This window comes from Helicoverpa zea, chromosome 19 (assembly GCF_022581195.2).
Source record: "Helicoverpa zea isolate HzStark_Cry1AcR chromosome 19, ilHelZeax1.1, whole genome shotgun sequence".
Lineage (NCBI taxonomy): Eukaryota > Metazoa > Arthropoda > Insecta > Lepidoptera > Noctuidae > Helicoverpa > Helicoverpa zea.
This window is the reverse complement of record NC_061470.1, coordinates 3997342-4011131: the sequence shown is the minus strand read 5'-3', so window position 1 is coordinate 4011131 and position 13790 is coordinate 3997342. Positions and strand designations below refer to the sequence as shown.

At 34.8% G+C, this 13790-nt stretch overlaps 1 protein-coding gene across 1 annotated transcript; it reads right to left on the bottom strand.

The window, feature by feature from the left end:
- Window positions 1–256: 256 nt before the first annotated feature.
- On the bottom strand, window positions 257–11616 carry LOC124639273 (alpha-tocopherol transfer protein-like). The gene is made up of 8 exons (XM_047176539.1): window positions 11497–11616; window positions 5281–5439; window positions 4759–4918; window positions 2358–2416; window positions 1858–2054; window positions 1478–1588; window positions 1078–1180; window positions 257–781 (listed from the first exon to the last, which is right to left on the bottom strand). The coding sequence occupies exons 2-8, from the start codon at window positions 5417–5419 to the stop codon at window positions 630–632; spliced, it is 921 nt and encodes a 306-aa protein (XP_047032495.1). The 5' UTR covers window positions 5420–5439; window positions 11497–11616; the 3' UTR covers window positions 257–629.
- Between the last annotated feature and the right edge of the window lie 2174 nt (window positions 11617–13790).

Sequence of the window (13790 nt, the reverse complement as noted above, 5' to 3'; positions counted from 1 at the left end):
GCTATAGAATAATGAAGCCCTTGACACGTTTCTTACTTGTTCCGTATTGCCTTGAACTTGTATTGGCAGACAAGTATTTGCAATGTTTTCCAAGTAAACAAAGTTTTTGTCGTACCAATGCGGAATGACATGACAATGCCACATTATGATAATCACGATAATATTTTTCGTGTATTAAATAATATTGAATGATAGAATAGAAATTGGGTCTAGTGTGAGTTATAATAGCAATGAGGTAAGTACAGAAAAAAACAAATAGTTATTAAAGAAAATGTTTATTATCAAAAACCTAACATTAAAGACGCTATACACACGTCATAACAAAGAACAAAATTGAGCAAAACTTTGGTTGACATCAAAACAAACTTCCAAGAGAATGCAAACTGAACTCAAACAAAAACACACCTTAACCGTATTGAAATAGAGGGAAAAATTGCACTACCTGTTCAGCAAGCAGTCACCAGAACAATATCGTCAATATAAAATGCTACAATTTTAAAATGGTAACTGAAATAAGCGACAGTAGAGAGACGCTAATACCCGATCAAGTTAAAAAGACTTTGAACAGCACCTATAGGTCAAATTACCACGAGTCTTTTAAACTTGATGGAGTAATACTGGAAGGGTGTTTAGTCTATGACGAGCTGACGGAAGGAACCGTCGATACCGAAGAGTTCGTCATAGTTGGTTGGCTTCCCAGGTCTGAGGGCTTCATTGGCTTTCAGATTCTCCTGTTCCGCGAACCAGTCTTTGTATTCATCTAGCTTCTTGACCCAGGCATCTAGAGGAAAAAGGAAATTATTAGGTGAGTTTGAATTGGTGTAATTCCGGATGATATTGTAGTAAAGAAGCTTGTGGCTAAGTAACAATTGCAAGGGACGATCAGAAGGCACGTTTGTGTTGGGTGGACTGCCGGTTGAAGATCTTTGGCAGTCGTTACGGGTAGTCAGAAGCTAACATGTTTGCTTTTTTCTAGGTGACGTGTTAACCATGACAGACATAGTTGCATAGGTTAAAAGTTATTTTCTGTTATCCATATTTTAAACTAGTTAAGGTTATTAAAAGTGTAATACTTACTGTGAAGGTCATTCATGGGTCCAGCATTACCACCGTATTCTGTGGGCAGCATTTCCTTAGGAACGTATTTGTAGAGATCATTGGTGTCAGTGTGGAGGAAGATCTAGACAGAAATAATAACTAACATAAGTAAATTATTTTTAATTATGAAGCATAAATGATTATTCGCAAGATATTCCGTTTCAGCCTTGGGAATTTCTTTGTAATCACTAGCCACCCGCGTCTAGTAGGAACTACCTTGCCATAACCTTCTTCGATAATTGTACTATCAACGTAATACTGAAAGAACTTTTCAAATCTGTTTAGCAGTTTTTGAGATTTGCAGAAACAAGCAGATAAACAAACTTTCAGCATTTGGACCTAAGTATATGTAGAAAATTGTTTTAATATTTTATCTTACCCTTTCTTTGATCTTGTCTTTGATGAAAGGTTTGACGAAGTTGACAATCTTGTCAACAAGAGGTGAAACGTTGATGACGTGGACTTCCTTCAGTTTTACGGGGTAAGCTTCCTGAAAAATAATATAATAAGGATAAAAATAATACATGTCTTAACACAATCACTATTTATTTGTTGTTGATGCAGACGTTTGTTTTACAAAAACATCCTTAATCATACACCGCCCACTAATTATTAGAAATGGGTATTGGACCATTTGTGCGTCTGAACTTTAATAAAATACAGTTTGACTCAATGGAAGATGTATTTGGAGATCGTGAAGTTTAGAATCCAATATTCAATCAGCTTCTTTAATAGGATTTTCAACAATTTCTTACTAACCTGTACACAGACTAGGAACTTCTTGACCAGCGTGGGAGTGAACTTGGCGAAGTGTGTAGGCGTGGCTACTGAAGCGTCTAGAACATACACGTCTCCTGCCACTCCCTCCTTCTCCTCCGCCAGTCTGACGTCACCCAGCATGAGGGCCAGCTTGAAGGCATCTGCCACGTTAGGAGTCTGGATGTCTTTGTCAATACCTGTGGGTGATAAGAGAAGATTTAGAACAGCATATGCTGTGTCACCTTTGCCGACTACGGTATACAAAGTTTATACTATAAAGTCAGTCTCTAGAAAGAAAATACCTTTAGACCCAAAGATGCACAGAGGTTGAGTAAATAACAGTAATAGCACAGATTACTATTATTTAGCTAACCCATCTCTGTTTAACTGCTCCGAGTGTTAGCTGGTTTCTTTATTCGGTTTTAGAAAGCCTAGTTTCTATACGTTTGTATGTCTTGATCTATGATCTTTGTCTTATAATAAAAACAGGGGTGGCTTACCTCTCATAACAATCACACGTCTGCCCTCGGGTGTTAGGCCTGGTAGTGGCGGCATTTGACTGTCAACAAAAATAATAAATTGTTAGTCCATCACTTGTACGTCATATAGACTGCGTAGGAACTAATTGTATTGTAGATTAACTATATCTTACTGTACTTAATGCTTCTTAGTCGTGGTGGCCTAGTGGGTAAAGGACCAATCTCTCCATCTCAAGTATGAGGGCGCGGGTTCGATCCCAGGTCAGGCAAGTACCAATGCAACTTTTCTAAGTTTGTATGTACTTTCTAAATATAGCTTAGACACCAAATGACTGTGTTTCGGATGGCACGTTAAACTGTAGGTCCCGGCTGTCATTGAACATCCTTGGCAGTCGTTACGGGTAGTCAGAAGCCAGTAAGTCTGACACCAGTCTAACCAAGGGGTATCGGGTTGCCCGGGTAACTGGGTTGAGGAGGTCAGATAGGCAGTCGCTTCTTGTAAAGCACTGGTACTCAGCTGAATCCGGTTAGACTGGAAGCCGACCCCAACATGATTGGGAAAAAGGCTCGGAGGATGACTGTACTTAATGCTTCTGCACTTCCGTGACCTATAGTCAAGATTGTTATTACAGGTAACGGAAGTGTGATAGCAAAAAAGTTATATAGGTACATATAGCTATAGTTAGCAATATCACTTGTCCTGATTATCAATATAATTTATTGAAGACAACAAATACCTACTCCTGTATAATGAATGTAATGACTCCTAATTAATTCTACATCTAGAAAGATATTTCTCTACAATTTTTTATTTTTTGCACCAATGCGTTGCCAAGGAAAATCTATTAACTACATACAGTGTGAGAAAATGTATAATATCATATAATTAAGGCGTCATGCAAAAATAATTAGTTCGCCTTTTCATTGTTGCACATTTTTCCACACAGGAGTTAGTAGGTAGTATTTTTATTGCAGCAATTCTGCAAGATGATCCCCAATTAAAAAATATACGCACTGGGTACATAAACCATTGAAATTAAGTGGAATTACAGGGGCCCGATACTCCTAATTTTACTTAAGCAACATACGATTCACGTTCGACTGAGATCCAATCCCGACTCAATTACGATTGAAGCGTATGTGGAATTCCACTATTTTTTCTTTAGAATAAACGTTTTTATCCTTTTCCGTCATTCAATAATGAATCATTATGTCTGCAAATGATTTACGATTGCAATATGATTGTAGAGCAAACTACACTAGAGACCAAAATCACCAAAATAGCAGACCAATGGCAAACCAATCGAATGTCGTTGGAATACGATTGGTCTTATATTAGTAGCAGAATGCCCGATATGGTTAAAATGCTATTGCGATCATATTGCGATTCAATTTCTATTAGATTTTGACATTATTCACTTAGGAGAATCGGGCCCCAGTAGATATTATAACTCGTACGTTTGGGTAGCTTTCTATATGGGAAACCTGAGGGTCATCATGCCAGATTGCTGGAGTTGATACGGCGGATTCTCACACTTTCAACAAGTACGTAGGTACCAGTCATTTACATAGTTCACTGAGATTTTTCCCGTGCACTTTTAATTTAATATATTTCAGAAGAGCAGTGTCAGAATTGAGGTCCATATTTTTCATTATTTTTTTTTATGTGTAGAATGTACCTATATTTTTTTTAAAGTATTATTTTTAACAAAGTAAGCTCAACACGAAATACTAGCAACGGTTTTGTTGTCTAGTGCGTAGGCATTGACGTCAACCAGCGTCACGAAAATGAAATAAATTACAAGCTTTCAGTGAACAGGTACGATGATTAAACCTCATAATATTCAAATTAATGAATAATTCGTCAATTCCTGTGACTAAGAAGAGATAACCCTAGGGGTTAAGGATTTTGAAGAAATATTCGATGCCAAGGATTGGCAACATGAGTTCATTACTCATCCGTCTTAATAAGTAGTTAAGATGCAGACTCTTACTAAATAGGATACAACATTTCTAGAATCCTCCGACGACGAATATTATATCAACAGTTTTTGAAAAACTAAACCAGGTGAAGCTGACATGTCTGGATCATTGAATCATCATGAACACCTTAGATATATACTTGTGATACCTACTTCCAATATAGGGCCAATAGGCCGATGATGAGAGTGATGATGATTTTATTTATTCTAGAAGATAAACTTAGCTTTTTTATTACTCGCTGTTAAACCGCGTCCCGGGGCAACTACTTCCTATATCAGGCCAAAATATAGCGTACGTTACTTGGAAATAACTTCTTAAAAGTGGAAGAATGTTTAAAATCGGTCCATTCGTTTCAGTTGTTTCTTTATTGAAAATACCTATGTTTCCTATGTTTATGTACGTTTTTTATGTATTACATTGATATAGATATTCTACTTACACAATATTTAAGATTTCCTGCAGTTCAGGGCGGTTGACATCACGGTCGTTGAAGAACTCGGGGACAGCAGCGCGCATGGTGAAATACATGTCCAGCTTACGCTTGGTCTTCTCCAGGGAGAACTTGCAGCCACGGAGGAAGGTCATGATGCGCTGGTCATCTAGAAGAAGAACAGAAGGTCAATTGTTAGTTTCGTAGTTTTGGACTTCTAAACCAGCATCTGAATTAAATTTAGTTCATGGCATTTTTATCCCCTAACCAGTTGCACTTAGCTATTAGTTGGGGATCCCGTAAACATAGGGTCTGTTGGATTTTTTTTGTAAGTTACCTTCAGTTAAAATAAAAAAAAGTAGTTTTGGCTAGAGCAACTAGTGTCTTTACTACGCTGAGACCAATTTAGATTGGTCTATATATTTTTTTTTGCTTTAAATGTTCATTCAATCTGAGAACAATTTGCAAAAGCATTCCAAATAACAACTCGTTGGAAAATTAATGTATAGGGTATCTTGTACCCAAACTTACCAAACTCATCAGGTAGATGGGGCTCCTTCTTGAGCCACTCTTTGATGTGTGCGAGGTCAGCCTCCTTGGTATCCGCCTTCTCATTGAGCTCCTCGCGGATCTTCTGCCACATCTCTCCTGCTGGCTGTTCGAGCGTCATCTTGGCTGCTTCGACTGGTCCTGGTTGAGAAGGATATAGCATTTTATTAGCCATGTTCTTAAATGGAAAAAAGGTGGTCGTCCTTTGTTTTCTGGTTTTGATGACCTAGTTGGTGTAATGCAGGTGGTGTGTATTTGAGATCCATAAGTCAAGTATTCCAGTTAGTAATTCGATAGGTAATTCAAGTTAGGGAGACTCTTAAGAAAACTCTTTCAAATCAGTACAGTTCCGGAGAATAGCGCGGTCAATTAAACAAACTCTTTAGCTTAACGAAGAATTTAATCATTTCCCTATGCATGACTTTCTTTTCATCAGGTAAAAAGTCGGGGTGTAGTATTCAATTTATTTTTAAAAGAAGTTCTAGTCAAGATAGAGTAGGATTCCAGTCTCAGGCATATTTTTTTTTCTCTATTTTGAACATCTTTCTCTGACGAAAATATAAGACAAAATCGTCCATAAAACTAAGCAAGTACTTATTTGAGTTCACTGACATGATTGCTCAATAAAACACACAATTAGTAAATCTATATGGTCGCATGGCCATGCCTACTTAGTTGTGTACAAGGTCTAACTTATATAGGGTGTTGTAATAACTTAGAAGGTCGTAGTAGTGAAATATAGCGTGTTTGAAATGGGGAAATGGTACTGTTTGTGTTTTATTTTTAATGTTCAAGGTTGAAGGAAATATTCCACTCTTACTCGTATGCTGAAATGTGTATTTAGCTATCTACAAAAGTAAAAATGGAATAAACGGAAACCTACATTGCTGAAACTCAAAGAAAGGATACTTAGGGATGCTGATCGCAGAGTAAATGCCTAGAAAAAATATAAAACCCGAATTAAGAACATCCTTCTTTTTGAGACGTCAGTTAAAAAGCAATAAAATTAATGGAAAGCACTTTAAACCTCTCCGCAACAACCATTATTATTGTTGTAGGCAAAATCATTGTTAATGTCGTAGAAATCAAAACCACAAGAAAAAATAACAATAGAAGCAAAAAACCGCCAAATCAAAATGGCTAAACACATTTTTGTGAAAATAAAGAATAAGAAAAAATTGTTAGCCACGACTTTTACTTCGTTAAAAAAAATCCTAAGTGTTTTGTAACTGCGTTACTCACACACCGTAACGGTTTTCATGTAACGAAAAAAGCAATTTAATGAGTTTTAGCAAACTTTCACCGTTTGGTTGAGCAATGGCCTCGCCTCTCGTGTGGTCACGATGTGCCGGTCTGTTTCGTCTTCGTAATTGGTAATTACCATGCACATAAACATGCAATCTTAATTAATAAATAAAAAGTGCATTCTAATCGCTGAATTAAATTTTTGGCGGCAGCGCCATCTGGAGGCGATATCTGAACTACGTTTGAAATTGGAGACCACTCTCGTGAGATGTCAGATGTGTATTCGAACCTTGATGTAGTTCTACATACTGATAACAGATGGCGTTGTTTTAAATGAGTCCTTATATTAAATTAGTATTTTAATCACATTTTAACAGCTTATTACTCATGTTAATAATTATGACAAAATATTATGCTCGATCCATATCCATTGGTAGAAAGTTGCACGCACGTGTGGCTTTGATTGCATCAACTCATTCAAGTCCCAAAAAGTATCGAACCAAATGAAGTGCAGGTATCTAGTACCTAATTGAACTATCTACCTCTTTATTGATTACCTAAGGAACCAATACATTGTAGTTGGGTAATATTGGAATTAGCCTTGTAGATAAAAAATAAATACGCGGTCAAATTGAAACTTCCTATTTGAGAAGTCGGTTAGAAAGCTCAGAAAATATAAGTTTGTACTAAATATAAGTAATTACATAGATATAGAGTACCTAAATAAACAAAAAATCGCTTACTTATGTCAGAAAACACTATTTGTTATAAAATATCAATAAACAAATATGAGATAAAAAAAGTTTCTACTAAAAATAACTTTGTAAAGTAATTACAAGTTCCATGACAAATCAATGCCTAAAGCTGCAGGCGTATCAATTAACTATCGATAAACGATTTAAACCATTTCAATCGATCTTGACATTCAATCAAATGTAAGTTCATTGAACTTCACACTTTTATCTTATTTGATTAGCATTAGTGAATATAAATAAAAAGTTTTACTCAATTGTGATTAACTAGGAACATATATTATAACGACGAAAACTTGAAAAAATAAGTATGCTACAAACAAATTGAAAGTCTAAGTACCTACTTTTTTTTGAAAGTCAAAAAAATGCAAATTGTTTAATTGAAAAATTATCAAATGTAAAAGAAGGAATTCATACTATAAGTTAGCTTTAATAGGAGTAGGTATTTTTTATATAAATAGAATATTTAAAAAATGAGAAAAGCTTTAGGTAAGTACGCTAAACATATTAACATGAAGTCACTGATAAATAAAATAAGACTCTCTTTTAGCTGGTTACTATCAAGAAACATGCTCAAAGTTACCTACGCAGAAGTTTTACCAGCGCTCAAAAAGGTGGCATAAAACCAAAAAGTTCCAAGTTTTTCTTATAACAAAAATAGCTACTTGAAGTTACGACTTAAAGATATGCTTTTCAGCCGATTTTTACAATGTTGTCGACTTTCAAAATAATTGCATCCATGAGTAACGGTGTTGCTGTACCGTTGGATGCACGATTGTAGACAAGTGTTCAGTCAGGGTTGCTATTTGAATTACTTATGAATTTTCGCAAAAATATGGGAGACTTTTTGGCGTTTATCTTTTGGAAATAAACCGGACCTGGATCTTGAACACCTTAGATTTGTTTCTAAAACCTAGGGAGATTTACTTGTAATTTTGCATTCCACGATTTCTAAGTAACCTGTATAACAGCTTATCATTATTTTTCGAAATTTCTGCTTAGTTATTGCACATATTACTTTTTTTTTATATTCTTTATTTTAAGGGCTTTATCGCTAAGCGATAACGTCGCCCTGTAACATCAACTTAATCACTTAACTACAATCACATGTTACCTACTTATAAATTAACAAAGTTTTACAGCTTTCTGGCCTCTACCGATAAAGGAGTAGCCAGTATGACTACAGCGATAAATTACAGCGCACACCAGAAAACCCAATAAGCGGCCACTAGTCTTCCCCAATAAATGGTCTAAAACAGTGTTTATTTTTTATCGGTCAAATAATCCTTAAGATTAACGCGTTCAAATAAACAAACTCTTCAGATTCGGATCTTTGGATCAAAATTCTTAGATCCAGAACAAATATTAGTAATGGTAACCCTACATGCATCAACAATGGCCGCTACATTAATGGCGGGACGCGCGGAAGTCACGTGCGTTTTGCTTCATTCGCTTTTTTATTGTTCAACGATGATTGGGTGATGGATTTTACAATAATAATGGGTGATAGGAGGTCAGTTTTTATTGGAATCTAGCTTTTACCAGCGTCCCGTGGTAACTACTTCACGCAATGGGATAACAAGTGTTCTCCCTCTACAAATGGGCTTTACGATCTTTTCAAACTTCCTATGATTAGCACGTACAAGCAAACATAATACAGATACATTTTTCAGATTTATAATAGTTCATTAGTGATGTTTTTTATTAGTATTTCGGAAGATATTGAAGCATTTTCATATAAAAAAATACAATAATAATTTTTGTATGTGTATTTTGTAAATACACATCGTAGCATCCTTAATTATTGCAACTAAAATCTAATAAGGAACTGAATAATCATGTTTTATTTTTAAACGTGTTACATTTTTACAGCTAAATTATGATAGTTATCGTTCTTATTCTTATTCTTTATTGCACACTTAACAATAAATACATAAAAAGAATACAGACAGTTTATGTACAATGACGAGCTTAACCCAGAATTGGGTTCTCTTACAGCAAACCTTAAAGCCATAGAGAGATTCGATAGTGATAGGGTAGATTAAAAAAAAAGTGCACAACAAACATTAATAACCAAACAAAAAAAAATATATATAAAATAACAATATACTAAACATACATATGTAGTAAAACTACACAATACATAAACATAATACATATAAAAATATATATTATATATATACATACGAATCATATATATATATATCAATATATATATCATTCATGTCGATAAATAGTATTCCTTTACTCGTCTCTTGAATACACCCAACGATGGGCTATCGATCGACGATCGTCGACGGTCGATCGGACGATCGTCTAACCTACATTTATCTCACTTGCATTATATTTATAGCTTCCTTATCTAGTGCAATAAAGTCACTACTACTTTTACTTATTTATTTTATATGTGCAATTTACGTTATGTAACAATATCCCTTATCTATACTAATATTATAAATCTGAAGAGATTGTTTGTTTGTTTGTTTGAACGCGTGAAAATGTATTTCAGTGTTAGATAGCCCATTTATCGAGGAAGGCTATAGGCTACTTTTTATCCCGGTATGGGAAGTAGTTCCCACGGGATGCGGGTGAAACCGCTGGCAGAAGCTATAAAAAGGAAACCTATTCCTGTTTGTTTGTACGCTTAAGGTTCCTTAACAGAACAGATTTGAAAAAGTATTTCACTGAAGGAAAGCTTCACTCTTCCCGAGTATATTTTATCGCGGTACGGACAGTAGTTCCCATAGGAGGCGAGCGAAACCGCGGTTAAACTGCTATTAGTAGATAATCTTACGGCTATTCAGGATAAACATCCGCAATGAACACCTCCTCCTCGTTTTTAGAAGTCGGGTTAAAGTCTGCTAACAAACAACGTGTATCAACACAATAAATGATCGGTATGTAAGCATGTATATATAATCATGTATATGCATTTGTACAGTTGAGAAAGCCAATGATATCTTGAACATTTCATTTCTCTTTGCTGTTGTTAAGCTTAGCCTACATCAGTTGCTCCAATTGTTTAATGTTGACCATAAATATTGATCTATAGAAGATGCTTAGAATATTTATATGATCAGGGCCGATCGTTCAATCCGCAGTTAACTTCTAACTGACAAATAAATATAGCGGTTTGTCATTTTATTCATACAGAAGCTGAAATTTCGATTTGATTTTGATTTTCTTCAGAGAAAAGTTGTCTATCTAGCCACTGAAAATTGGACTTTAAGTAGTAGTTAAAAATATTATCTAATGTTTCAATAAACACAAGTTTAATATCACTATAAAATATGACACTATTGGATGTTTTTTTTTTTTTTAATATTACCGTTTCTAATAAAATAAATTCTATAAATAAATTAATATTATTATATTCGTAATATCTATGAATATTGCGAGCTTACTTTTATACGATTGCTTTAACTAAAAATAGTCATAATTAAATTCACACTTTCAAAACCACAAATCATAAAATTAACAAAATAATATTAATAAATTAATATAATTAAAATAACTGTGTGTGCTAGTGTGTTCTTGGGTTTAATGCAATTTCTCCGTCGTGCCATTGACCGCGGTGCCGACAAGTCTTGCGGATTTCATCTCAGTTAACTATACACCGTATAATAACTGTTTGTTTATAACGCCGGTTTAGCCAGGATTTTGTTTAAAATAATGTCTAGAATCTTGGTGGAATTTTCTTAGTGTTTATGTCTTTAGTAATATTATAAAGACTTGTTGTTTGTTTGAAGGTCCTAATGTGAGGTAGTACTGATTTGAAAGAATCTTTCAGTGTTAGATGGACCCTTTATGGAGGAAGGTTGTCTATTGGCTACTTGTTATCCGGAGGCGTGGATATTGGTGAAACCGATAGGTACTTTTGTATTGTTTACAAACACATACACTTAACGCTGTTCAAGATACTAGTTAATATGGAAGAAGACTCCTACCGAGGTGGTTAGCACCAAACGATTTTAAATTTTCACAATTTGAAAATTACTTCAGTTGGGATAATTCCAGAGAAATACTATTATTTGTTTTGTTTATTAGTAGTACTTTTCATTTAGTTTATTCAAAACATTAAACCGGCATCCAGTTTACCCTTGCTTACTTCTTCCCAAACATCCAGACCCAATCACTCCAAACCAACACTCCAGAGCAAAATACTCCAAAAATTCAAAAAAAGCAAAAAAAGCGAAATCACCTTGAAACTGGAAAATTAAGTCACAAGCCAAAGTCTCTACTATAAACACACTGGCACTTTGTCGTAACGTTTTTCTGGATTTTTTGCTCACTTGGTAGAAAATGTTAGTTCGGCGCGGCGTTCGCGCTTACACGAATGGAGCGGTTAGAGCGAGCGAGCACGTTTTATTATTTCGTTACGCGGCTTGATCGTGGAGCGAAGTTAGGAGGGATGGCTTGACACTGTTTGGATGGGGTAAGGAGTTGGTTATAGTGTAAGCGGATGTATCAAGAAAGATGGAGATTATGGAATCGTCATTAGCTCAGCTTTTTCCCAATCATGAAATATTGTGCAACAGTATGGAATTAGGGAATATTCTAAAAAATTAATACAATATCTGGTAGAAAAGACACAATCTTTGGTGTGGTGAAGCTCCTTTCTATAGTGCATAATTATATGAATATGACTGCTTAAAGTAGGTACTTCAATTTTTAGAATATTCCCTAATTCCATACTGTTGGAATTAGGGAATATTCTAAAAAATTAATACAATAACTGGTAGAAAAGACACAATCTTTGGTGTGGTGAAGCTCCTTTCTATAGTGCATAATTATATGAATATGACTGCTTAAAGTAGGTACTTCAATGTTTCTTCAATTGCATTTGTCATTCCAGAGCATCCAAGACATAAGGATGATTTAGGTATATTGTAATCTGAAGTGCAGCATGCATTTAATGTGTACTTATTCAATCATTAATGGCCTTACTACAAAAACTTTAACCACTGTTTTACACTTGTCTAAAAAAATGTGGCTCCAAAATGAACCATATGTCAACGTCATAATTTGACATTTTTTTAGACAAGGCATAAACTGACGTTAAAAACTTTTTCACTTCAAATTATGACGTTGACATATGGTTCATTTTGCAGCCACAATTTTTTTAGACAAGTGTAAAACAGGTGTTAAAGTTTTTGTAGTAAGGCCATATATGTTTAGATTTACTGTTGTGGTTTATCTTCTACACACACACACACATGTAGAAGGTAGCATTTAAAATATAACATAGATAGTTTACTATGTTAAACCACGCATTTATGTATTTAGTCCCAAAGTAAAGTTTTACATAAAAACCAAATCATAGCGATTCCCGCAAACTACAAATCGCTATACATCTGACCACAGCCCATCGAGGGTGACCGAAAAGAATGACTCATAGTGTCGGAGATATTTGAGAAAAACTACACCAGTTACGTGATTTCAATCTCTGAGATAGTTAACAATAAAGTTTATATTACCTCTTGCTATTGTTATAACAACTTGTGGCTAAATAACTGGACTCATCGATTGATCTTTGCGGTTTAACGGTTTAAATGATCCAGCTTTCCACCCTCGTTGGATGATCGGTTTTTGAACATTCTGAATGCTGAAATGAGACTCAAATTAAGGACGACTCAAAACGAATATATTGCATCAAAATATTGCTCCTCGTCGCTGTCACCGGGTAATGTACTCGAAAGGCTGCCATCCAACATGGCAATGCTGCCATCAACCACTAACAATTGGAGATAAATAAAGACGATACATAATTATTTTTAACTTCGTCGTACTCGTAGTTATGAAAATATCTGCGACAGAATTATTTTTAAATAGAACTCAATGTTGAGCGTCGTTTGAGTATTTGGTGGGTCAGAATTCCAGATTTCAAGTTGGATGTTGGCTAACGATAAGGGACAAGAGTACTTTCAATCTCTTCTCAGCGAGAATCTACTCATTATCAGCCTTTTAACTGCAGGACACAGGTCTCTTCTCATATAGAGAAGGATTTGCGCTAATTAGTGGATTGGCAATTTCAGACTTTAAAGTTCAGGTTTCCTCAAGATGTCTTCCATGTTGTCCATGATATACTTAGAAAACACATTTAACTTAGAAATGGTACATTTTCAATCAATTAAATTTTTATGTAATAAAACAGATAATAAAGTATTTTACATTATTATTTGCATCCGGTTAGACTGGAAGCCGACCCCAACATAGTTGGGAAAAAGGCTAGGAGGATGATGATTTGTTATGATTTAAGTATATCCAGTCTTTTACTTCTTAAAAATATTTATATTAAAAATATTAAACTATCACCTTTCTCCTTTATACACACACAGAATGTATATTTTTAGCACTAAATCGTAACATTATTAGACACATAAATATTCATAATTTCAGTCCACCATTCGTTACATAAATTCATTTCGTCGGTTATTTGGCAAAAGCGTTTTTATTTCCCGATTTACGTACGTACATGACTTGTAAATATTCTGT

Coding starts and splice junctions, on each gene's coding strand:
- LOC124639273 (XM_047176539.1), bottom strand. CDS start 5,419: ATGACGCTCGAACAGCCAGCAGGAGAGATGTGGCAGAAGATCCGCGAG. Junction 1,181..1,477: donor AAGACAAGATCAAAGAAAGG/GTAAGATAAAAT, acceptor ATTTCTGTCTAG/ATCTTCCTCCACACTGACAC. Junction 782..1,077: donor ACCCATGAATGACCTTCACA/GTAAGTATTACA, acceptor TTTTTCCTCTAG/ATGCCTGGGTCAAGAAGCTA.